Here is a 26,818-nt window from a genome sequence, read left to right on the forward strand (position 1 = left end):
AAACACAAACACGCACGCACTTTGCCCTCAATGCGATCCCATGGATAAGTCTCATTCATCTCTTCTTCATCCATTCATCATTCATCTCTTCTTCATCCATTCATCATTCATCTCTTCTTCATCCATTCATCATTCATCTTTTTCGCTCAAACTCCGTTTTTCTCTTTCTTTTCATGGCCAAGTGATATTAAATCTTACAAAAGGAACTATTGTGTTTTGCATGAGAGTTTATGAGAGTTTCTTCTTCTCCTTTTCTTTTTTTTTGATTGATTGATTGATTGATTGAGTTGAGAAGTAGCACATTTAGCTATATTTGATGAGAATAAACTACATACTGTAAATTGTTTTGTCAAGAGTGTGTGTCATTTTTTGTAGTGTCTAGAGACATAAGCCAATAACTGGTGCAAGTCTTATTAGATTAGTTAATATACAGGAAGAAGGTTTCTGCCAAAAACAATTGGTTTCAATTTGAGCACAACATATAGGCTTTCAAGCTAGTAATTTGGAAAGAAATTATCTAAAAAAGGATTCCATAATTCCATGTACATTAAACATCTTCATGATACCATAATTTAAATTAAAAAAATGTTCATTTTTGTAAGAATGCTGTTCTTGAAATCAAAGTAGCTAGAGTCATTATGAAGTTAATCTTTAACATTAAGAACAAGAAGGTTTGTGAACATACTTAAATGAATTTCATCAAGGAAAGTACTATGAATTGAAATTGTTTACTTAATAGCTCAAAGATGTAATTTCTCCTATTTTAAAAGAATGCTCTTTTGTTGATTATATGGAATATCTTCTTCTTTTGTTGCAAGATAAGAACGTCTTGACAAGGCATTTGACAAGTTTTTTTTTTTTCTTTTTTTTTTATAACTACTATTTAATAATAAGTAATTGTTTTGATAAGGACATACTCCAACAAGCTTAATGATAATTTAAAACAAGTATTAATATGAAATACTCAAGGATTTTGTAATTAATATAAATTATAATTGAATTGGAAGTGTCTTCTAAATAATGTTTCCATTCTTAGAATGAATACACAAAAGAAAGAATTTATGTCTTATATCATATAGTTAATTTTAGCTATTGAGAATTATTTTAAATAAAAGATGATAGGATAAATTTCATTATCTATATCTATTTGTGATAAAATTATACTTAATGCAAAACTCAATAAATCTATTTTGATTAAAAAATATCATTAAAAAATATTAAATGATATAAAATAGAAGATGATGTAAAAATTATTTTTAAACCTTAAAATATTGCTTTTGCATCCTAACTTTATTTTAATTTTCTTTTTTTAAATTAATAATCGCTTATAAATCTTAAAAAGTATTAGACATCATATATTATTTTTAGAATGATCTAATCTATTATAGCTTATTTATTTTAGAATCTAATAACAAACCATCATTTAAAATAATTTATCCCAAAAGTTCTATTTAAATTATATAAAATATATCTTTTTTATCTTGATGTATATTCTTACATCTATAAATTTTGGTAGTATAAAGCATATGTATTACTTATATTTTTATTTTCTTAAAATCGATAAAAATTCAAAATAATAGACAATAAAATTATCTAAAAATTCATAAAATATTTTATTTATCAAATTTTAGAGACTAATCAAAAGATATGATATTATATTCAAAACGGCCATATCTAGTTTGAAGTATAGTCTTCTATTTATTCTATTTTTTAATACACATCAAGTTATAGACTCTTTGTAGACCTATCTTAGTATAAATTTTAGCTTCACTCCATAGATCAAAGATCTTCAATATCAAAGACAAAGGATAATAATTCTTAATGGTTAGTTTGTTAAGTCAATAATAGTCTGTAAAAAAAATACATTGATTCATTTATTTTTCTTCACAAAGAGAATTAGTATATGTATAAGAAAACTTTAAATATTGAATAAAGTTATTTGGTAGATTTATATCAACATATTCTTTCAAATCACAAGTTTATTTTGTAATAAGTTCTAAATTGGTCTAAAAGATAATTGAGTTCCCTTTTTAAGGTGAATTGTACAATGACAAGATAGGTATCTTAGAAAAATATTAATATTTTTCTTCTCAAATTCATATTTAGTTTTTTCATATTACTCTACGATTCTACTAAAATATTTGCTTAAATGAAGACTTGGTGTAGTATGAATAACAAATGGATTTCATTTTGTATTGGCTTGTACAAAATATTAGCTTTTACAAATAGAGGTTTGACTTTTTTAGATGTAAGTCAATTTTTTTTCTTGCTTTTCTAGATAAGAAAAGAATAAATTTAAGACTATAAGATATCTAATTTTTGTGAGGATTACATTTTTTATCTACAATAGTCTTTACAATAAGAACATTGATTAAATATTTTATAATATTAAATACTACAAGATCTTTATAACCTTTTATAATTACTTCTATAAATGTTTTATAGTATTAAATACTACAAGATCTTTATAACCTTTTATAATTACTTCTATAAATATTTTTATTTGGATAATATTTCTTAAATTTAAAATTTAAAAATCTATATATAACTCCTATATATATAAGTTTGACTTTTATACAAATAATATCTTAACAAATTTAGTAAAAACTTTATCAAGAAAACAAGCAAAGACACTTGGGACTATTATATTGGAGATGGAAATAATAGGATTTTGGATCCTAAATAAACTTACATTAAAAATAAAATTTTAAAAAATAAATTAAAGATGATATTTAATAAGAATCTAGCCGCATGGCCTCTAATATTGCTATACAAATTTTTTTGCCAACATATTCTCTTCTTTTAGAATTATGCTCTTTGTCTTATGCTTTTATTTTTTTAAGTAGATATTAAGCAATATATTTTTTATCTATAATATAAGCATAATTATTTTTTATAGGTTAATCTCTTTTCTTATATTTTAAAAGATTTTAAATTATAAGAGATTTTATGTTGTTATATCATATATTTTTCTTGTCTCAGAATCCACCAAGCACTTGGCTATGAAAAGTAAATTATATTTTGCAACAAACAATCTAATAGTCCTAATAAAATCCTAAATAAGTCCTAATTGAACCTTAAAAATTCTTACAATTTTTTTGCCATCAAATTCAGATTTTATTTGCTGATGTACAAATAACATTATGTTTTTTAAACATAAATTAATTTTTTTCCAAGAATGCATTTAATTTTTCTATCTAAGATCTTATTATTTCAAAAATGCTTAAAACCAAGAAAAGAATAATTTCAATGATATATACATTGATACTAATAATGACCTTAATAAGAGGAGTTAAGTAGAAGTAAAAGTAATAAAATTTGATACTATATTGTGGAAAGGTTTTTAGAAGCTTTACAAATGCAAAATTGACTTTACAAGTATTTGTAGGTAATTTGTTGGTTGAAAACTTGGCCAAAAAATTGGCCATGTATTACACATGTTGACTACTTGTTTTATAAGTTGGCCATATGTTGCACATATTGGCTACTTGTAATACAAGTTGGTCATATGGCACACATATTGGAAACTTGTCTTTCAAGTTAGATGAATGTCTTGCAAGTTGAACACATATGAGATGATACATAAAATGTTGTCTCATTGCTCTTCAATAAAATAGTATATATAGAGGCAAGAGTAAAGCTTTTTTTACTCTTATCAATGCCTTTCTTGTGCTTTTGTCTTAATTGAAGGATCTTCATTCTTTTTATATTTAGCAATAGTCTTTCTAATTTCTATTTTTTAATTATTTTTTATTTACCTACTTTCTTTCTTTGAATGTTATAATAGTATGTTACTTCTTTAGAATTTTGTTATTATTCATGTCCTTAATAAATATGTCTATTTAGTAAAGGTCCAATAAATCTATTTTGAGATGTTTGGTTGTAATAAATTAGAAATTGGAGTTGAATTAAAAATTATATTTAATTGATGAATTCTTAAAAGTTAGATTTAAATAATAAAACTTCTTTAGAAAAACAACTTTTGATTCTCTAGATAGTATAGTTGTATTAATTACTTGAGATAGTGCAATTGTTGAAAAAACTCATGTTATTTCTATATCTTTATATTTAACTATTTATATTGTTAATTGATAAAGTACAACAAGTATCAATTTTTTTTATTTTTATATTTTTTTTTGTGCTTCTATACTTTGGCATTCTTTATTTTTTTTAGATTTGTTATACTCATTACAACTATAGAAATTCTTAATAAGAAAAAAATAATAATAATAGCATTAAACAAATATTAGTGTAAAGAAAATTAATTTTTAACGTCTATATGTCAAGGACAAGAACTCGATGAAAGCTAAAGAGTAAGTGAGACTTTTCTCAAAGAAATAGGACAAAATAGAAATATGTATATTAAGAAAGAAATTGGAATGGCTATTGCCAAAATACAAGAAAACTAGAGACCCTTGAAACTAGACTAGAAGCAAGAAAGGAGTTGACAAGAGTGAAGAGGGCTTCACTCTTGCCTCTATATATACTATCTAACTAGAAGCCACATGGCGATGTTCTATAAGACCTCCAATATATGTTGACTTTCTAGGCCACATGCCTTTGCTTGCAAGACAAGTTTTCTATGGATGGACCACGTAGTTAGCTTGTTCTTTAAGCTTCCAACATGTGTGGTACATGGCTAACTTGTTGACCAAGTTTCTAGCCTAAAAGTCAACTATAGACTCCTATAAAGTCAAAGCAGCGTCTATGAAGCTTCTAAGAATCTTCTCTAGAAGATATTACATAATTAACCTACTTTTATCTACTTTTACATACTTTTATCTATTCATATAGGTAATTATATGTATGTCCGTGACATTACCCCCCCTTCTAGGGACGAGTTCCACGAGGAGCGATGATTATATATTGAGAAAATCTAATATGCGACGAATTGCATTTGCTACATACTCTGATCTTTGTTCTCTTCGAAGATAGTTAATGGGTCCTCTTAGCCATCGATAGTGTCCCATTCCAGGGCGAGAAGACCACCCTGTTATTTGATCACTGTTGAGGCCTTCATAACTTCCTTCAAATAATACATTTGAAACACCATCAGGAGTCGTTCCTATCTCCAATAATATCACCAAACATCGAGAATCTCTTCCAAGGTCGTGATACCAAATGCGTTGTATTTCACCATCTATTCGAGGAAGAACATGTCGTTCTTGAGGGTCTTCATCTCGGTTGCGTCGTCTTGAAGGTTGTGACAATCGCAATGTCTCATCCGGTAAGTCAGCAAACGAAGGTTCTTGAGTTGAATCCGCTGGTTGTTGGCTCTCCATCTAATTAGCGTCACAAATGCAAAGAAATTACAAACAAGGATAAGAAATTGAATGTTATCTTGCCTCAATCTTGTCTCTTTTATAAGAGAGGTTTTCATCTTGGTTTTGATGGATGTCGTTGATGAAAAACTTTGACTTTAGCTGATGCATTTGCTAGATTCCTGGATGGCTCCCATGTGCGCTCACTAATATCATATCCGCGCCAATGAACAAGATATTCTAGCTTATTTCGGCGCCGCCTTGAGTCTAATATCTCTTCCACCTCAAATTCTTCATTATTATCTACTTCTATAGGAGGCGGTGGCATTTGTCTTCTTCCTTGTATATCCACTGTCTTATATGGTTCAAGAAGAGACACGTGGAATACAGGATGGATCTTCATTGACTCCGGTAGATGTAACCGATATGCAACTGGGTTGATCTATTCAGAAACAGAAAAGGGGCCAAGCCTATGATAGTCTAACTTGTCATAAGGTCAAGTAGTCTTGATATTGCGACGAAGTAGCCATACCTTATCACCCACGTTGAGTTGTGGTTGTTCCTTACGATATAGATCTGCGTTTATCTTTTGTCGTTCTTGAGCTTTCTTCAACTGCGCCTTCATTATTGCATGTAACTCTGACAACCGATTTGCCATATCTTCTGCTGCAGGATTATCAACTTTTGAAAAATCAAAAGTATCAAGTCGTGGATGATAGCCATAATTGGCAAAGAAAGGTGTTTGTTGCGTGGAGGAATGTACTGTATTATTATAAGCAAACTCTGCCAATGGCAGAAGGATTGTCCAATCATCTTGTTAGCAGTTGATGGTACACCTTAAATACTGTTCCAAGACTTGGTTTACGCGCTCTGTTTGTCCATCACTTTGAGGATGGAAAGCTGAAGATAGCTTTATGTCCACTTTTAAAATCTTGAAAAGAGTCCTCCAGAATCTCGACACAAATTGAGTTCCCCTATCCGATATGATATCTTTAGGTAATCCATGATAGCGATAGATATTATCAATGAAAAGCTTAGTTGTTTCTTCACCTGTGATAGATTTTGTACATGGCATAAAATGTGCCATCTTGGTGAAACGATCTACTATCACAAATATAGAATCATAAGATCTTGAGTTTGGAAGATCTGTGATGAAATCCATAGAAACAGAAGACCATGGTTGTTCTGGTATAAGTAATGGCTGAAGAAGTCCGTAAGGTCGATGTCGAGGAATTTTTGATCTTGAACAAATATCACATGATTGTACAAAGTCTTTGACTGACTTCCACATTTGTGGCCACCAAAAATCTCTTGATATGAGTTCCAGAGTCTTATTATATCCAAAGTGACCTGCTGCTGGAAAGTCATGACGTGCTTGAAGAACACGCAAACGTGCTTTTCCTTTTGGAACATATAGGCGTCCTTCAAAATATAATAGATTATTCTTGAACTCGAACTTAGAAGAATCATGAGACTTGGAAGAATTATTCTCGATATCATGAACAAGAGGGTCTGAGGACATACTGGACTGGATTTGCTTGAGAAAAGTTGAATCAACAGTCAGTGTTGATTTCACTGCTCGGAGATGAAATTGCTCCGGTTTCAAGAGGACCGTTCTTTGTTGCTCAAAAGCTGCATCTCCTTCTTTTGGTGCAAAATAAGAACGTCTAGACAGGGCATCGGACAAACCTTGTTGTTTTCCTGGCCGATAAGTGATAATGAAGTCGAATCTTGACAAAGACATACTCCAACGAGCTTGACGACGGTTCAACACGCGTGCTGACATGAAATACTCGAGGTTCTTGTGATCTGTATACACAGTGACTGGACTAGAAGCACCTTCTAGATAATGACGCCATTCTTGAAAAGAATCCACGATTGCAAGAAGTTCTTTATCGTGGATTTCATAATTGATCTCGGCTGCTGAGAATTTTCTTGAATGAAAAGCTATCGGATGAAGTTTGTCATCTGTTCCCATTTGTGATAAAACTGCACCCAAAGCAAAATCCGATGCGTTTGTTTCCATAAAAAATACCTTAGAAAAGTCAACACGATATAAGACTGGTGCAGAGACAAACGATGTCTTCAAGGCTTCAAATGCTGCTTCCGCTTCTTGATTCCATTGGAATTTATCTTTACTAGTCAAGCGTGTAAGTGGAGCTGCAACTCGTGAGAAGTCTTTGATGAAGATCCGATAGTAATTGGCAAATCCCAAGAAACATTGGACATCTCTTACAGTCTTTGGAATCTTCCAATCCATGATTGTTTGGACTTTCTTAGAATCCATCATAAGACCATCATTTGAAATGATGTATCCTAAAAAGTCAACTTGAGTAGTGTGAAATACACACTTTTCTATCTTGGCGTACAATCCTGCATCTCTAAGTTTTTGTAATACTTGACGAACATGTATTTCATGTTCTTCAACATTCTTAGAATAAATCAGGATATCGTCTAGGTAGCAGACGACAAAATTGTCTAAGAATTCACGAAATACATCATTCATGAGATGTTGAAAAGCAGCTGGTGCATTCGTGAGTCCAAAAGGCATGACATTGTATTCAAAGTGTCCGTACCTGGTTCGAAACGCAGTCTTCCATTCATCTCCTTCTTTGATCCGTACTAGATTATATGCTCCTCTTAGATCTATTTTTGTATAGATCTTAGCTTGATTTAACTGGTCAAGGAGTCTTGATATCAAAGGTAATGGATACCTGTTCTTGATTGTGATCTTGTTGAGTCCTCGATAGTCAACACACATTCGTAAAGATCCATCTTTTTTCTTTACGAATAAAATTGGAGCTCCTCCTGGAGATTTTGAATGGCGTATGAAATTCTTTGCTAAATTCTCGTCAATATATGTCTTGAGTTCAGCCAACTCATCTTGCGATAAACTGTAAATTGGTCCAAATGGTGGCTGAGTTCCTTCCTTGAGATCGATTGAACAATCGTATGGGCGATGCTCAGGAAGAATATCTGCATTCTTTTTCTCAAAAACGTCTTGATAATCCTGATATTGACTTGGAGTGCCACTTGAAGTCTTTACGCTTTCAGAAATAGGTGCAGCATAAATAGCAAAAGTTGATCCTTCTTTTGCTGCGTATATAAATGCTTTTGCACCTATAAGTGCGGGTTTTACTATACTAGACTCATGGTTTTTTACTTGATTAATAGAACTGTTACTAATGCTCTGAGGAAAATCAAGTTTACGAGAAATCCAATCTATTCGAGGATTATACTTTTCTAACCATGATAAGCCTAAAATTACTGGATTAGAGGGAGATCTAATTATATTAAAAATTACGCAACTACTATGACCATTTATTACTACATCTACAAAAAGTGTTTCGTGAGTTACATCTCCAGAAGACAACGGACGACCATCTATGACTTCTACGTGTACAGGTTTAGTTTTTTGTATTAATGATATTCTATGACATCTAGCAAATTCTTCATCTAAAAAACAAGCTGAGGCTCCTGAATCTATCAAGGCAGAGGCTTTGTAATTATTAGGTCCTAAACGCACATCTATTATAAAACAAGGAGATGGTTCTGAGGAGAGGATAGGACCTTCATTAGAAGTTGTACAAGATTCCAGCCGCACGGTCCCTATTGTAGCTGGACGTACTCGTTTTCCGACATACTGTCTTCTTTGACAGCCGTACTCCTCATTTTGTAGTTACGTCGCTTCTTTGGACAATGTTGAGCAGTGTGCTTAGGTTCTCCACAATATAAGCACAATCCTTCTTGTCGACGACGAGACTTTTCTTGCTCAGTAAGAGGTTTGAAACGTACCGCATCAATTTGCATATCCTCTACTTCTGAAGGTATGTGTTGAGGAGACGTCGGTGTTGCCATTGAATTGTAGTAACGTTGAGGCCTACTTGTGCGACTCTCGGATCGAAATTCAAAAAGTCAATTGTCGCACTTCACAGCAAAGTCAATTGCTTGACTCAATGTTTGAGGATCAGGTAAATTAAGCATCAATTTCTTTACCTCATATTGTAATCCGTAGAGAAATTGACTCACAAGTGCGGCATCATCCGACTTGATATCATTTGCAAGTTGTCGAAATTGCGAAGCATATAATGTTACTGATCGATTGCCTTGTCGCAAAATACGGATCTTGTTGGTTGCAACACGAATTGCATCATGTTCTCCAAACATGGATCGAAACTCCGCCAAAAAAGCCTCCAGATTATCCAATATTGGATCTCATCGTTCAAGAAAAGATGAAAACCATGACAATGCTGAACCTGAAAGAAGTGTACCAATGAATCTAACTTGTGACCCTGGAGTTGGATAGCTCTGGGGTTGAAGTTCAATCACTAGTTGGACCTGATTGATGAATCCTCGAAACTTGGATCTGATACCATCAAACTTCTCGGGCAAGGCCACTCTCGGTTCTCTAATACTCGAAGGGTGTTCCATTCTGGGAGAAGGGACATGGTTTGGTGCAGATGTTGAAGCAGCCCCAATCATCTCTATATCTTCACTTCCTACCATTCTTGTTGCTCCTTGTGGTGGTAAATTGAGTTGATGCATCGCAAGCATTAACTCCCTCAATTGTTCTTGCATCTGTGCCATTGCACTCTTCATTTCAACAAGCTCTGTCATAGTAGCACTTAGAAAAGAGAAGATGTCTAATAACGCTCAAAACAAATAGAAGAGAGGAATTGATAACAAAGAAAATACTAAGAACAATATCAGTTTAAAAGAGGGTAATCCGCAACTTCTAATGCGCTTATGTCTTATCAAGAAAAAGGGGTAATCCACTCTTAATCAAGAAAAGACATAGCTCTGATATTGTAAGTGTACTCTTGTCAATCTGTCAAGGACAAGAACTCGATGAAAGCTAAAGAGTAAGTGAGACTTTTCTCAAAGAAATAGGACAAAATAGAAATATGTATATTAAGAAAGAAATTGGAATGGCTATTGCCAAAATACAAGAAAACTAGAGACCCTTGAAACTAGACTAGAAGCAAGAAAGGAGTTGACAAGAGTGAAGAGGGCTTCACTCTTGCCTCTATATATACTATCTAACTAGAAGCCACATGGCGATGTTCTATAAGACCTCCAATATATGTTGACTTTCTAGGCCACATGCCTTTGCTTGCAAGACAAGTTTTCTATGGATGGACCACGTAGTTAGCTTGTTCTTTAAGCTTCCAACATGTGTGGCACATGGCTAACTTGTTGACCAAGTTTCTAGCCTAAAAGTCAACTATAGACTCCTATAAAGTCAAAGCAGCATCTATGAAGCTTCTAAGAAGCTTCTCTAGAAGATATTACACAATTAACCTACTTTTATCTACTTTTACATACTTTTATCTATTCATATAGGTAATTATATGTATTTCCGTGACACTATAAGACTTTGATGCTTTTAAGAAAAAATAAAATAAAATAAAATAAAATAAATCTATTGTTTATAAAGAAAGATAAAGCTTTAATATTGTAGGTATTAATTTTTTTAAATTTTCAATGACATGAATGTAGGCAAAATTTCAAAGTCAATATACTTATGTATCATTGAAGAAGAGAAAAAAATAAAGAAAAAAATATAAATTTAAGATAAAAAAATAAGAATTATAATGGTTGTTTTATATGCAAAGAAGATAAAGAATTATAAACCAAGATTAGAATATAAGAAGGGTGTTAATAAGATCTATAATAGTCTCACTCTTATATCTATATATGCAAAATTATTAAGAAGATAATATAGTAGTTTCTTAAGGATCACGTGATTTATGAAACAAGTAGCAAATACATGGCAAGTGACCAATATAGAAACTATGTGATTAACTTGCCAAGGCATGTACCTAACAAATAGTAGGTAAGATATTTGCAATAGAACTCACTTTTAATTCAAGTTGTATCAATTTAAATATTTTTGGTTGATTTTTTTATATGTATGGTCAAATTAATGTTATTTATGTTTTAATTTTAATACAAATAAATATTTATTTATTAATTTATAAATTAAAATTATGCTATATCTATATTTATGTATAATACATAATTTCTGATTAAAACTATAATTTCTAAATTTAAATTTAAATAATGTTTTACAAACCAAAAAATATAATTTTTATGTACTTACATTTTTTTGTGGTGTTATATATATATATATATATATATATATATTACTGTTTTTGTGTCTTTGAGTTTTATTATTTTATTCTATTTTTCATGATATGGATAAAATATGATTGTGTATTTCCTAATTACATTTTTTTATGTCTTGGTTCAATATTATATTTTGTATTATTATCAACAACTCAAAAACTCACTTCAACGTATTGCTCTCAAAGCAAAGACAGAGACCCAATACTAATGTTATGTTACAATGCAATTAATATCATGAATATACCTTAAAATAAATGTTTTGAATTTTTGTAAAAAAATAAATAAAATAGTAAAAACACAATATGAAAATGAAAGCCTGTTTAGGCTAAAACAACATACATGTTAAGCCCAAACTTTTTTTCTATTATTTATTTATTTTGCAGCATGGATGGTAATGGAGGACAACAGTCATCAAATTGAATTAGCATAATGTGTCACAAAGGACAATTGTCAAACAAATCCTAAAATGTAAAGATAAATAAAACGATAAGAATTAAAAAAAAAAACATAAAAGAATGTGTGCACCTGTAACTCTTACCTTGCGTTGTGTAGTAACAAGTGATTCATTTGACATTTGAAAATTTAAATGCAGTACACAAACATACAAATAACTAAAACATAAACACATTTTAAGCACCCATTGTTACACTGCATGTCAACTTTTCTACATTTTCCCTTCTTTTCTCACAAAATCCTTCAAAATACTCTCATTTTAAAATATATATATATATATATACACATACACTTACACTTAAAAAATTCCAAACACAAATCACTTGCACAAAGGAGAGCATTGAAGGCTTGAGAATGAACCGTACATTACAACAAGCATCAGGTTTCACCCACACTATTTGCCAAACTCCTTTCACTTTATATTTTATATTTTATTTTATGTTTTGCTTCATTTTATTCATTTCTTCTCAATTGTGGATGAGGGCAAATGGTGTGTGGGATGGTGGAGGCATGTGGGCCATGAGCTGGCAGGGCTCCACTTTATTTAATATGAAAATGAGTAACAGGAGGCATGTATGAGTGTGAGTTGCCTATGTTCATGGATCTGTGGGAATAAGACTGAGAGCCTCTATTATTATCCAGACCCCTTTCCCTCCTCCTCCTCCTTCACCACATTCATTTAGAATTTGCTGCAAACCCTAATTAGAATGAAGACAACTAGGGTTTGAACCTACTTATGGCATTTTTTCCTCTCCATGCTTTTTGAAATCTTTTTTAAGTAAAAGTAAAAGATAATTAAAACAATCGTTTTGTAATGAAATTCTTCAGTTGGCTATGCTGGTTCAAATTCTGATGAGTTTACACATCTAGTCACACACACATATTTCTCTTAAAATGGGAATATGTATTATGTATAATTATTGTTGTTATCTTTACGAATTCTTGATATCATAGTTTGAAACACATAATTGTATGATTTGTCAGATCATTAGAAAAACAAAAACATTCAGCATTCTATGTATCAATTGATTTTTCTTTACTTTTTTTTCTAAATTTAAGAGTTTTAATATTAATTGGGACTAAAAAAAATGGTATATTTTGACTGCATCACCCAAAACTCTCTCGGTCATGAAATTCAATTTTCCAAAGAAACCAGAATACATTCTTCTAAAGTACCATGGAAGTAACACTATTAGTACTAACCTTTCTCATACATCCTTTTTCAATTGATGCAGTGGATATTCTTTCAAGCTTTTTGTAGTTATCAGATGCTGTAGGAACAACCTTCTATATATATTTATAGAAACATTATTATTTTTTTTCATTTTTTAAATAAAGCAGTTACCCAGACATGAGAGTACAAGTGGGGCAAATGTTCTTGGATGATGAAGTTGACCCAGCAAGAGAACAAACTGATACTGACATTTTTGAGTGTGTATATGCACTGCTATGTCAAACCCTAATCCATGCTTTCACAAATTATTTCCAAAAAAAATGACTATGGTTTATCACATTTTGGGGTTTCTAAGAAAGAAAGAAAGAAAGAAAAAAAGTATTTAAAACTCAAAAAGCCCACCACGTGAACTATTCTTTTGCCCTTTCCCGTGTAGAGAACGTGAACATCTTCAGTTCCCATGTTCCCTAGCGTTCTCAATCAGACTGGTCTTTAGTGTGAAACCGACGCACGAGAAGAAGAACGGGGCCAAGTCAGCAGCGTAGGCCAAGCACGGAGCCCGCGATTTTAAAACCCGGTCTGACTCAGACCCGGGATTTCAAGCCGTCATGAGAGTTAAGTGGGGGTTTAGGGAGCATCCAACACAAAGTCAAAACCCCAGTTTATATGATTAAAGAAAATAAAATAAAATAAAATAACGTGAAATAATACATACCCTGGGTGTTTTTAGTAACAGCGGAGTCCGGATTTCGGAACCCATTTCGTCCAAGTTAGCCGAAAGAAGATAGACTAAAGAATAAAATAAATAGATAAAGAACAGTGTTTTAAGCTGGACTTATCTGGAAGGATATGGGGGTTTAAACTGCAACGGTTATGAAGGTTTTTCCTGCACTGGATGAAGCACATGTTTGCACATCTGCACACACATTTCGATGCTGATTCCGCATGACATGAAGCTCTCACCTGCCTGCAAATATATGTCAGTGATTTCAATCCTGGGAATGTTCAAATTTCTGTAGAAAAATCTAGCAGTACATACACACTGTAGAGTAATAAAAATAAAATAAAAAAAAGTTTTTAGGTTTTTTTTTCCTGACTTGTGACTATTTGTTGTTGTTGTAGTCGTCATTGTTTGATCGTTTTCTCGAGAGCATGCAGTGCGGCCCCGTCCGCTTCTAGCATTTGTTTTTTTTTCTTTGTTTTCCATCCATTGAGGAGAAAACTCGTTCCGAAATTGACGTGTGGAAAGATGAACTATGCGGTGATTGCGGGAAGGGCGTGAGTGGCAGGACCGCTTTGGTAGATGCGGGGAGGAAGAGGAAGATGAGGGAGAGGAGGAGGGAGAGGAAGAAGGGGAGTGCTGATGAGGTGGGCATCGGAGGAGCGTCGACGCCAAATTCGCAGTAAATGAGCCACTGTCATGATCACAACAGATCTTTAATCGCGGCGTCATGCGACGGAAGGTGGTGGTCATTGGGGTCGTAGTGATGGTGTGCTGCCAGGTCGATCCACTCCCAGGCGTTATTTTTTTGCCATTCTCATGGCATGACGAGGAGGAGGGAGGAGGAGGAGTGGGGGAAGTGGGTTTCGTTTGAAATTGGTGGCAGGTGCGCGGTGAACATCGTTCGCAGTTCAATGCGGCGTGCTGAGAGCGTCGAGGAGTTAGCCCACCCCCAGCGTCGTTGATAACCATGCTTTGTAGTAGTAGTAGAGATATTTGCTTGCTTGTTTGCTGGAGGATGCGTTGATGAAGCAGGGCAGAAGCAAAGCGAACCAATCCCCCGGGGGAGGGGTTTTGAAGAATAGTGGCGTTTCTGTGACGTGACTTCTGCCGAAACCCGGATGGCGATCCGTTCTGCCTTCTATCATTATAGCGGTGGGAACTGGTGAGTAGTGGTGATGACGTGATGGATTTTTTGTTGTTGGATTTGTGAGACTTTAAACCCAAGGGGATGGTGGAGATCCGCCGATTGTGGCGTGTGAAGGTTTTGAGAGATTATTGGTTCTTTGGTTGTGTGATTTCGAGGGTACAGTGACAGTGTTGAGGATTCTTGGATTGGAAAGACGCTCGTGGCCGAAGTACATGCGCTTTTGTCACGGAGATCGGATCGCGAGGCATTCGGGACAGTACTGAGGAGGTTGTAGAAAAACTAAATTCAAACATTATGGTGTTGTCAGAGAAGGGCTTTCGTGAGGAATTGGCGGCATGGAGGATCACTGGCTGCATGATTTTCATGTGAATGCTGGGCTTCGTTCGAAGTTGCTTTTTGAAAGTGGAAATATGTTTTGATGATTGCCGATAAATGTTGCGGATCGAGGTTCTGCAGTGGGTGTCCAGGAGTATCACTTAAGGTGTTGGATTTTCAATTAATCTTGGAGGTGGTTGTTGCGGCGTGGAGGATCACCTCTGGAATCCTTTTGTTTTGTACATCGTTGACGGCCATCATCGATTGATTGCAATGACTTTGGGGGATGGATGTAGTGTTACGCAACGTTAAGGCTTTATGCTAAAACTCGATCGTGGCTGCGTGACACGCTTTGTTTCTTTGTTGGAGTGATGCGTTTTTCTTTATTATCGAAGATTTAGCCCAGTCGAGACCGCACTTTTATTCGGTTTCTGGAGGATTGGGGGCTTATAAACTCACGAAGATTATTCCCTGATGAAGATCTCTCTTGCTGGGGTTCCAAATTTTTGGTAGGATTTACGGCTGGGCCAATTTGCATTAGGTTTAGCTGATGGAGACCTTATTGTGAGCCATGAGTTCGTCTCGGCTTACTTGCTTCATTTTCCCTCGAATTTTGCTTACCAAAGTGTTCACTGTGGTCTAAGACGGACTTGCATCCTGTGATCCGCGTAACCGAGCTGAGACTATGTGTAGCCTACGTGGACTAGCCCGCGGTTGAATAGGATTTTAACGACTCCGATCTAGCCCATCGCACACGAAGTATGCACTTTGTTGAATGGGTATGAGTTTGAAAGGAGCCACATAGCGAACATTTTCAAGTAGTAATTTTAAATTCCGTAAGATGAGGAAGAAGGTTAGAAAGAAAACCCCTCTTCCTGAGATACAGGAGGAAGGACTTCTGACACCTCTTCGCAGAGGGCAATCTGCATACCTTCAACAAACTTGTCCAGATTTTAGAAGATTCCCTGACTTGGAGTATGGACCTCAAAGCGAGTCTTCTCTCACCTCACATGTGGAGATGGCGGCTGCTCTGGTTGACCAGGTGACTTGTCATGGTCTGCATTTCAAATTTGCTGCTCCTATCAATAGATGATGGCGTTTCCTTGAATATGTGAGCGCACGGTTGGCCGTACGCATTTGGATGGGTTCTCAATTGAAAGTCTATAGTTATTGAGAATCAGTGCAACTTGTAGTTGGAACCATCATTCTTGTATTGTCTGAAGAACTTTCATGATTGGTCTTAAACGGTTGCCGCACAATGCAGGCGATGATGGGGAGGTGGATGCCATTGGCTGTGGTATATCACAAGGATTATGAAAGTGCTAAAAGTGCTTTTCTGCTCTATCACCAATTATCCTTTGTTAGAGGCCTAGTCTATTTTCTGTTGATGGTCCTGCCGTTTTTTGAGGTAATTGGTGCCGCGGGTTTTTGAAGTTGGATATTAGTATACAACTGCCTTTTTGGTTTCTTGTACTCCAAGTTCTTGGTATATTATTTTGTGGAACTGAAGTCATATCAAAACAGAAGAATTTTAAGTTCTCTTTCTGTTATATTGCTAGAAATATTCCTGTTAGTTAGAGAAGTGAAGGATATGGGTTCATTCACCACCACTCAGAGTTTAAGTATGCTGACTTCATCAAAGAATTAGAATTCGTAAAACGAACCTCTTCTAGGTTTATATTTTGCCAAGAAAGTTATGTTTATTTCTGGTCTGAGTTTCTTTCCTTTGTTTCTTTAGATTCCAGCATGGTGTGATGGTGATCTTCCACATCCCTGTGGAGACTCAAAAAAGTATCCTCTCAGTGGGTTACCTTATGTTCGTTCGTGGACATCCGTGACTATTCAGGTTTGTAAAATTCTGAAGCTCACTTCGTGCACATAGTTCTCTTAACTTGAAAAGTTACTCTTTAGGATTTCCCAGGTCATTGTGGACACACGGGTAACCTGGTGATCCTTCAAATGAAATGCTTGAAGTTTTTGTAGCAACGTCGATCTCCCCTTTATTATGAATGTGTCTCTCATTAATTACCAGAAAAGTTATAGACTGATAAAACCAGCAGAGGATCTTCATGGTTAGCATTAAACAATTTAATCAATCTCTAAGATCTTGTGTATTGTAGTACGTGCACTTCTTAGAATATACTATACCCTTCATTCTCTCTTAGTACTTACCGGAAAGATCATTTTTGCAGGTGTTGTGTGTACTGGTACTAGTCTGGTCCGTTTGCTTACAATGGTATTTTCTGAGGGCGCAATTTTGGATCGGTCGGGTGGGAGTCTACAAGGTCCCCCCCCCCTTTTTTATTTTATTTTAACTTCTCTCTCTCTCTCTCTCTCTCTCTCTCTCTCTCTCTCCCTTAAATTTTGACAACCTATCGAAGTTCTCTTGTTTATTTGAATCTTTTTCATGTTCATTGAATAGTTGTGGCGACGGTGACTGTGCAACGCACAAAGACGTTTTTATCAGAGGTTTTTTGGCAATATGGTGCAGGTGATAGTTTTGGGTTTAATGATAATTTCTACCCTTACATCGTCTATTGGACTATCTGAATTGCGTGGAATCAACATATCCATGTATATTCGGCTATTAGTTCCCGTCGTCTTTAGCAGGTACATCCTTGACGAAAACCAAGTTCGAACAGTGTGATGTTCGTGTAAACGAATAACTTCCATGTCAGATAATGTTAAGACACCATGGACGCCTCTCGAACATCTCCCCAGGTCACTGGTTACATTTCAACGCATGCGAATTCGTCTACCTTTGGAGCCAAATAACAGATCATATGTCAGCTTGTGTCTATTTCTGTAGTCTGTGTATTGAACGCGTAAGACACATTGAATGGTCATGATCAACATACTTTCGATGGTCAAATCTCTTGTTTGACGGATGGTTTCTTTTGCAATAGGGCTATACGAGGTTGCTTCCGGATGACGGTGCGGATCATACACACCTTCATGGACATAGCGGTATATTCTCAAATCCGTGCTTCTGAAAGTCGACATGAACTGTTCATTGTGCCTAGTATGGGTTTTTAATACCCGTTGTGCAGAAAGAAATGGTAGAAATAACTTTTATATACAAATTCATTTGTTCTCATAAACCCTTGTGAATGGTTGCGAATGTCAGGTGTTAGTGGGTACATTTGTGTTACTCTCAGCGTGGGTGGCAACAGCATTATTCTCAGACACATCTGTTGATTTCAAAGATTTCAGCACGTCGCTGCTGAGCCTTTTTGTGTTGCTAACAACAGCAAACAATCCGGTCGTTTGGGCCTCAACTTATAATGCCAATCGCTTGGCATTCTTTTTCTTTTTCTTCTATATGGTTGTGGGGCTTTACTTCTTGATGAACTTGGCGTTCTCCGTGATTTACAGCAGTTACAAAGCGCAGGTATACCTACTGAAAAATCCTGTTTGATGATGTCTAACGTTTAGTAACTCATCTCCGATTTGAGCATAATGACCATGTATTTTTCTGCTCTTCTGAATATGACGATGTACGATTTATCTTGCAGAATACTTGTTCCTGCCTTTTGTCGTTCACTACGGAGTGGAGTACTCATGAATTGTGGGTGTTAATGATTGAGTCTCTTTTATTAACGAGAAATTACTGATCATAGAAAGCGGCGTACAGCATTGAGATGTCTAAAATATTATTTCGAAGAGCGAATTTACTAGGAGCTTTGTAACTATGCATGGCACCTTGTTCTGAGATGGGCCTTGACATGTTTTGCAGATGGCTGTTGAGGTTGCCAAGCGTATAACAGCACGACAAGGAAATTTGAGGGCCGCCTTCAGTTTATTAGACACACGTCATCAGGAATGGATCGATGGTGCAACCATGATCGCACTTTTCCTTGCCATTGGTCGCTACAGGTGAGCATGTGAATAAATTTCCAATTTGTGGTTGATGGGCTCATTTTCGTCAGCAATATTCCGAGGATTGTATTGATTCATGCAGTTCTATACAAATCACTCGGGAAATAGCAGTTTTTAATGGGCTTCACTTTCTTGATATCATCTTGTGATGAAAAGCTTGTCATATCATCATTTATATGAAATCGTTCGCTGTAATTAGCTAATCTTAACATTATCAGTGATTAGTTTTGCTAGTTTTGTTAGGCACTGAAATGGTATTATCAAATTTATAATTGAGGAAGGTGGATGCGCAACCTACAGCAATTTGTCACTCTATAACTAGGCTAGTAATTGTTGGGTTGAAGGCACATACCTGATGTTCGAGCTCGAGCCAGCCGGCTTTTCCTTGCTCTCAACAAACGAGGAGATTTCAAGATCTGGTCTGATGAATTTGAGGAACTCTGCGATGTCATTGCAAAAGAGGTGGAACGGCAGCCAGATATGGCACGTCTGAAGAGGCGCCGCAGTAACTCTGATATGCACTTCGTCAAACACCCATTCTACAACTACGTCATCTGGGCTTTGACCTTGTCCTCTCTATCAATTGCTATTGCTGCACTAAACGTATGTTTCTTACAATTATTTTTGAAAATATGTTGAGCTGGGAAGGACCGTATGCTTAGTTGTATGAATGCTTTACATGCTAATTGTACCATTTGAACATGAAATCCCCTCTGAATTTGCTCTGAGATTCCGCAGAAACTCTTACATAGATTGATATCCCGAACAAAATAGCATCAAATTACACACGCCCTTGCCTAATCCCCTTCTGTGATTTGAAACATGTTTAGGATGTCGAATTGTTTGAGTGTCTAATTTGCTTGTTTTCAGGAATGTGGCGGTTTGCCTACATTTTTGCCCAGCCTCCACCCTGCAAATAATTTGACGCAGCCAAACAAACCTCGATATATCCATGCTTCTTCTAATATTGGATACTTTTTACATTTAAAGCTTGTGACACGCACCGCCTGGTATATGCTGATGCAGGTTGGCGGAGCAGTGCAGATGTTGCTGATCAATCTCGAGTTCTTATTCGGTAATGGCCGTTCCTCAATCTCTTCTCGAGTGGTGTTTCGACAATATGATTATGTCATTCTTACTTTTGGGATGGTTATGGGAGGTATTCTTTTTCTCATTGCTTAAAGCACATCGTGCATCAATGCAGGCTGGATTTTTGTTATGGACGGAGTGCTGAAGATCTGTGTACAAGGTTGGAAGTCTTATTGGCGCACACGTGTGAACCGTTTCGATTTTGTCGTCACGCTACTAATTGTGGCTGTTCAAGCGGCATCCTTCTATAACGATGATGCTCGACACTGGTGAGTGATGCATTCTATGCAAGATCTGTACTCCGTTGTATTCATGTCTAAAAGATATTCAACATCTTTTTATTGGAGAACTATTTTCGCTTCATGAGCAAGTCAATAGATTTCTAATCTTTACTAGATAGCTGCTTCTCACTACACTATATCTCATTGGTTGTTGATTGTTTTCCAGGGTATCTTACTTGACAATCGCCCGTTGCTTCCGAATTCTTGCGCTTGTCACCATGATCTCTCGCTGGCGGCTGATGGGTGAAACATTGGTTCACGTCATACCGGCAACTGCTCCGATACTGGCGCTTCAGTTTCTCGTCTGCTCTCTCTTTGCCTTGCTGGGAATGCATCTATTCGGCGGACTCATTTACAAGGATAACCCTGCTTTGGTGGGCACAGAGTATGCACAACACCAATTTTATGCATTCAATTTCAACGACTATCCTTCGGCGATGGCCACGTGCTTCAACTTATGTGTGGTGAACAAATGGTATGTCTTCATGGACGCGTATGCTGCAGTTACTGGAACTCGGTGGAGTCGCACGTACTTCATAGCTTTCTGGGCCATTGCAGTCGCTTTCACTCTCAACGTTGTTGTTGCTTTCTTTGCGGAGGCTTTCACAAGCCAAATGGAGAAAGCTGAGAAGCTCAAGGCTCGAGATAAGAGAAGCGCAGAGCAGGATTTGTTGCCTCGCGGTGGGGCTTTGTTGCGGAAGAAGTCTGGTGGTGGTGCAGGTGCCTTGCCACGCCGAGCAGCGAAGTCCCTGTCATACTATGATCTGTATGAAGATATTGTTCAGAAAACCTGAATGTCTCTCATAATGTTCCTATGATAGGATTGATTATAACTAGCAAAATTATGTTAGTCTTCACAATTTGTAGGTACTTAGAAGTAGGATATGAATGCCAATTATCATAACCTCATTTAGCAGCCAACAGCTGCTTGTGGCGTTCGACTTGAGAGGGCTGCCCTTGTCAACAGGGCGTATGGATGTGAGGGTGGCCAAATAGTGCGACTTGTACTGAGAGCTCTTTTCTATTATTCTTGCGTTGGGCCCTGAATCCCTCACTGATATCAAACCATTTAGTGTTTATCTTATAAACCTGCGAATTGCCGTAGACATTATGTGTTTACGACCAACTCAACTCATGCATCCTAACCTCACTTTTAGCTCAGATGGTTAATACAGAATATTCGTAACATATTATTTATTGTGCAGTTCAAAACGCATTGTGATAGTTCATAATAGTTCCTATCTAGATTCTCAAGCTGATAACTGTACGATATTGAAAGAGAAGCTGGCAAGCAAGATCAGCGTCCCAACAGCAGACTATAAAATCAAACCTGTTCAATTTGTTTATGCCCGTTTCTTTACTTCTGGAGCAAATATATACATTCCAAACTTTGAAATTTCCACAACTGACCAAATTTCAACTCAGTCCTAGCGAAGTACATGAAGATATGTGATGCAGCTCCTATAACTGCATGCCCATAATAATCTATTATCTCATTAGCAGTTCATCACAGCCACTTCTCCGTGGAATGTCGCAGTCGGAAGCAATGCACGCAAACCAACACAATACTACGCAGTCTTCCGTTAGTAGACTTACGATAAAGTGACTACAGCTGCAGGGAAACTTTGAAGGCCTCAACCAGGGAAGGAGAGGGATTGCATACATTTTCAACTTCGCCAATTCCAAGTTAAAGGGCCCGGAAAACGGCTATGCATACAGGAAGTGACTAACTGTGACCTACGTTTGCGATTTAGAGCCTGGTCCCACCGATTCTGAAGCAGTTAGTACGCGGGAATTTGCGAGAACCTGTAACCCTTTGCCCCACGCCACGAGTAGTACGCGATGCGCGTCTCGTAGAAACCGGGAAGGAATAGCAGCACACCCAGGATCAGAAATCCGTAAACTTGCTCCATCTCTCCTTCCATGTGCTCGCTGTAGAGAAAATGCGCGAGGATGAGGAACAAGGTGCCGAAGGCGAGTAAGAAGAGAGCCAAGGCAATCGATTTCCAGGGCACCTCCTTCGGTAGCTCGAATGCGTAGCGCAGATCCTCGTGCGCTGTATTGCGCACAAAAGAAGGCGGGTCGATCATCTCTTCTTCCTCCTCATCGTGGTAGGAGGAAAGTTTGGAATAGCGTACATGTGGTCCCTCTGCCATAACTGTGCCCTTAAACCCTAAAACAGAATTTACCTATGATCTCCACGCAATTCCTGTAAGAACAGAAAAATCTCCCAGGAAATATACAATCGCAATTATCAAAATTCGCAGAGGGAGCGTAACAAGCGAAAACTCCGCCTTCCGAAGATCTTGAACTATGCTCAACAGAGAACCTTCACTTCACTTCAGCGGTTGACCTACTACTCCCGTCCCCTAAATCTTGATCAACGAAACCAGAGAGAAATAGAAGAATTTCTGCAACCACGACGACAGAATGAATCACGAAAAAGAGTCATGATCTCGATTCCTGAGCACAGCAAAGAGAACTGACCTCATTTGTTCTAGTTCCAAATGATGACGACTGAGCGTAACCAACCCAGGTTATCGCTGGGTGTAACCCTCGTCTTCTTACACTTTTGACAGAATGCTGATGTACGCTTCTACAGGTCACAAAGTCGCTCGGTTTCAGAATTCAAGTTTTGTCACAAGAACAATATGGAAATAGTGAAACTTCCAACCATCGTATTGTGTGGTACTTCTGTGTTATTGTGAGAGGAAAAGTTGGGGAAACAAGAGGCTGATGAGACCGACAACAAAGATGAACAGTATGGTGAAGGTGGGGGCAAGGTTTCAAGGTTAAGGCCGGGGCAGCAGTTAGCAATCTTTGTTTCGTTCAACAGCAGGGTGGTGACGGTTGCAGGATACGAGGATAGCTCTCCACCAAGGGCGATTTCGTGGCTCTTATAATCCCCAAAGACTGACTCATTTACACAGATTCTCCCCTCTCTAATCTCTCTGGCTCCACTGTTGCCATCCTCAATACGTCAGATTCATTTTCAGCAGCAAAAGACTGGTTAAACGCACACCCAAATTCTGTTGGTTAGCTTCCTGCTATCTACCTCGACACCCGCGATGGTGCAAGTCACCATTCGATGCGCAATCACAGCATAACTGAGCTAAGTGACACATACACACACTTTGACCCACATCTCATTTTGCACCGTCGCGAATTCCGGACCCAACTCTCCTTCCAAGCGCACGCACCCTGAGACGTAAAGCGAACTTGGGGGTAATCTCTGGCGACAACAGAACCCCCCTTTCCTATCCCTACACCTCTCATCTCTATTCAACAACCATGGCAGCTCACACACGACGTGGGCGGTACTCACAAACTTGATGCTGAGAGGCGGAGCCAGTTCGTTGCTGGTCTATAGCTCGAAACAATGAGCCTATGTCTTTGGAAAAAATATTACCTGGAGGTAGACGAGGCGCTGGCTGGGCGATGCAATCGAGCTTGAAGCAGGATTGCAAAGGATGTGGAAGGCACCGCACGACTCCGTCTTTGTGAAGACAAGAACAAGCGTGAGAACAAGACAAGGACAAGAGTGGAGCAGACACAGGGACAAGACAGCGACAAGAAAGGAGCTAGAGCAAGGGGTTAAAGAGGGAGCGGGACCTGCACAATATCATCTAATAGTATGACGTATTGTAAGGATCCTTCACAATGTATGGCAGATGAGAACTATAAGGGAAAAATATCACACGTCCCTGAATTTTTCCAAATTATCAAGAACACCCTTCAAGTTTTGATAATATTATATTTATCTTTGATTTTTGTGATATTTGCAAAAATACCCTTTGTTATTCTAGTTTTTTTTTAGTTTAAATTGGAGCTCAGAGCAATACTTTTTTTATAGTGTCTAAGCCTCTTGTAAATCCCTTGCCTCCACTTCCACTATAGTCACTATGCAAGGATAGTCTTCCACATTCCACTGCATCATTATTTCTTTGTCAAAAATCCTTGTGCACCAAGATTCTCCTTCAAAATGGTACTTTGCCTTGCAAGTCATGGATTCCAAGCACAACCCTGCCAATGCCTTCTATGATAAGATTCTATGACAATAATTCATTTGGAAGGTTATCCGGATCTCTTTGAATGGCATGCATTATAGTTTGAGACATAGGCCAATAACTTAGATTTCTTTAGTAGAGCAATATTAGGATTCCATTATATAGTCTACACTTACAAAAATCCTATAATCCTTTTTCAATTCTAAAATCTAACTCCTCCATTAAAGACTTTGTGGTCAAAGTCATATCTATGGCCTTTTCTTTCCATTCTTTTAACTTATCTTGCAATGTCTTCAATTACTTTTTGAATTAATAATGTCTTCAATTGTACTTTGCAAAAATATTTTGGTGCCATTTAGCGAGGATTTAAAAATAGGCTCAATTAAATCAACATGAATTAATTATAGAAGTTTCTTGGATCTATTAACACTTTGTTTAGAATTTTTTTTTTACATCTCAATAACCAACATTATATGCTTTGTATACTTCTTTAAGTACATTATTAATAGAAGATAATATTTTAATTCTTTTGTTTGAATAGAGTTGTTTTAAGCTTATATATGCAAGATATTCAAATTTATTGTGCAATATCTTAGATTTTTTTTGTAATAATAAAATAAAATTTTGATATGGTTTAATTGATACAATAAAATCATTACCAAGTTCTTGAAATCTAATGATAATAATATATATTTTTTAATTAATAATTCAACACTTTATTAATTAAAATAATTATAATATATATTTTTTTCTGTAAGAGAATCCATTATCAAGGACAAGAATTCAAAGAAGATATATAAATAAGTGACATATATATCAAAGAAAGACGAAAAAATAGAAATAAAAAGTATGTACATTTGAGAAGAAATTAGAATGGCTATTACCAAAAGAGAAGAAAAATTAGAGATTCTTGAAATTAGACAAGAAGCAAGAAAAGAATTGAAATGAGTAAAAAAAAGCTTCACTCTTGCCTCTATATATACTATTTAACTAGGAGCTATAAAGTAATATTCTATAGGACTTCCAACATATGTTTAACTTGCAAGATACATGTCTTGACTTACAAGACAAGTTTTCTATATTTGTGCTATATAGTTACTTTGTACCATAAGCTACCAATACATGTAATACATGGCTAAATTGTTGACCAAGCTTTTAACTTATCAATCAACTACAAACATGTATAAAGTCAAAGTTGCATCTATAAAGCTTCTAAAAAACTTTTCTATAAGATATTATCAAATTTATCTATTTTTATTTATTTATATTTATTCATATTATTTAAATAATTATTAGAATAAATATGTATATTTATATTATTATCCTCCTTTCTAAAGACAAGTTTGATAAGGAGTAGCGATTATATCTTGAGAAAGTGAAAGATGAAATAAATTGTATTTGTCACATATTTTAAACTTTATTCTCTTTAAAAATAATTGATAGGTCTTAGTAGCCATTTTTAATGTCTTATTCCAAAGTAAGAAGATTGCCTTGATATTTGATCATTATTGAGGACTTTATAACTTCTTTCAAATAAAATATTTGTTACATTATTAAAAATTATTTCTACCTCTAATAAAATCATCAAATATTAAGAATTTTTTCCAAGGTTGTGATAATAAATGCATTATATTTTGCCATCTATTCAAGAAAGAACATGTTATTCTTGAAAGTCTTTACCTCTATTATATTATTTTTAAGGTTGTAATAATTACAATGTCTCATTTGATAACTATATAAATGATAGCTCTTAAATTGTTAATCTTTTTAGCAACACAAAAAGAAACTATAAACAAAGATAGAAGATAGAATACAATTTTTGTTGAAATTATTTTTTTTTTATTACAATTTTTTTTTAAGTCTTTTATGAGTCATTAAAACAACTCACAAATTATTTCAAAATAAAATAATGTAATAGAAGTGTTAAGTCATAAATAATTATTGAAGATGAATGTAGAAAATACTAAATAAAAGTAAAATAGAATTAATAGATTAATTATAGGTAGTATAAAAAATCTAAGATTTAAATTTCTAAGTAGAAAATATCTTAAAGAGCATCTAAAAGAAATCTAATATTTTAAGATTTTAGTATTATTTGATTTTATATAATCTAAATATGGTAGTAGATATGATACAAAATATAATATTATATATAATCAAAATATAATGGTATATAAATTAGATTATAGTACTATATATATAATATATGATACAAAATATAATAGCTATATAATAGAAAATATAATAGAACATATAATTATATATAAGATATAATAGACTATAATATATGGTCCAACATTCAATATGAATACAATCTTCATATTGTATTGGATATAAGGCCTATGTCATGGACATACTA

The 26,818-nt window shown here is 35.5% G+C and overlaps 2 protein-coding genes across 7 annotated transcripts; one reads left to right on the plus strand and one right to left on the minus strand.

Moving 5' to 3' along the window:
* The first annotated feature begins 14,164 nt into the window (after positions 1 to 14,164).
* Positions 14,165 to 21,556, plus strand: LOC112295074 (two pore calcium channel protein 1). 3 transcript variants are annotated; one of them, XM_090244527.1, is made up of 13 exons: positions 14,165 to 14,903; positions 15,196 to 16,245; positions 16,468 to 16,611; positions 16,942 to 17,049; positions 17,396 to 17,488; positions 17,695 to 17,813; positions 18,110 to 18,170; positions 18,331 to 18,594; positions 18,940 to 19,079; positions 19,427 to 19,685; positions 20,109 to 20,157; positions 20,287 to 20,440; positions 20,619 to 21,556. In XM_090244527.1, the coding sequence occupies exons 2-13, from the start codon at positions 16,045 to 16,047 to the stop codon at positions 21,244 to 21,246; spliced, it is 2,220 nt and encodes a 739-aa protein (XP_090100653.1). In that variant the 5' UTR covers positions 14,165 to 14,903; positions 15,196 to 16,044; the 3' UTR covers positions 21,247 to 21,556. The 3 variants fall into 3 exon arrangements, with proteins under 3 accessions (XP_090100653.1, XP_090100652.1, XP_024401991.1); XM_090244526.1 differs by having other exon boundaries at positions 14,171 to 14,903; positions 15,051 to 16,245; XM_024546223.3 differs by having other exon boundaries at positions 14,377 to 16,245.
* A 225-nt stretch (positions 21,557 to 21,781) lies between these two features.
* On the minus strand, positions 21,782 to 23,912 carry LOC112295076 (uncharacterized). 4 transcript variants are annotated; one of them, XM_073540698.2, is made up of 3 exons: positions 23,862 to 23,912; positions 22,940 to 23,048; positions 21,782 to 22,661 (listed from the first exon to the last, which is right to left on the minus strand). In XM_073540698.2, exon 3 carries the CDS (start codon positions 22,606 to 22,608, stop codon positions 22,234 to 22,236), a length of 375 nt encoding a protein of 124 aa, XP_073396799.1. In that variant the 5' UTR covers positions 22,609 to 22,661; positions 22,940 to 23,048; positions 23,862 to 23,912; the 3' UTR covers positions 21,782 to 22,233. The 4 variants fall into 4 exon arrangements, with proteins under 4 accessions (XP_073396799.1, XP_090100654.1, XP_024401995.1 ...); XM_090244528.1 differs by having other exon boundaries at positions 21,782 to 22,863; XM_024546227.3 differs by lacking the exon at positions 22,940 to 23,048 and having other exon boundaries at positions 21,782 to 22,863.
* Between the last annotated feature and the right edge of the window lie 2,906 nt (positions 23,913 to 26,818).

This window comes from Physcomitrium patens, chromosome 18 (genome assembly GCF_059467195.1).
Source record: "Physcomitrium patens ecotype Gransden chromosome 18, ASM5946719v1, whole genome shotgun sequence".
Lineage (NCBI taxonomy): Eukaryota > Viridiplantae > Streptophyta > Bryopsida > Funariales > Funariaceae > Physcomitrium > Physcomitrium patens.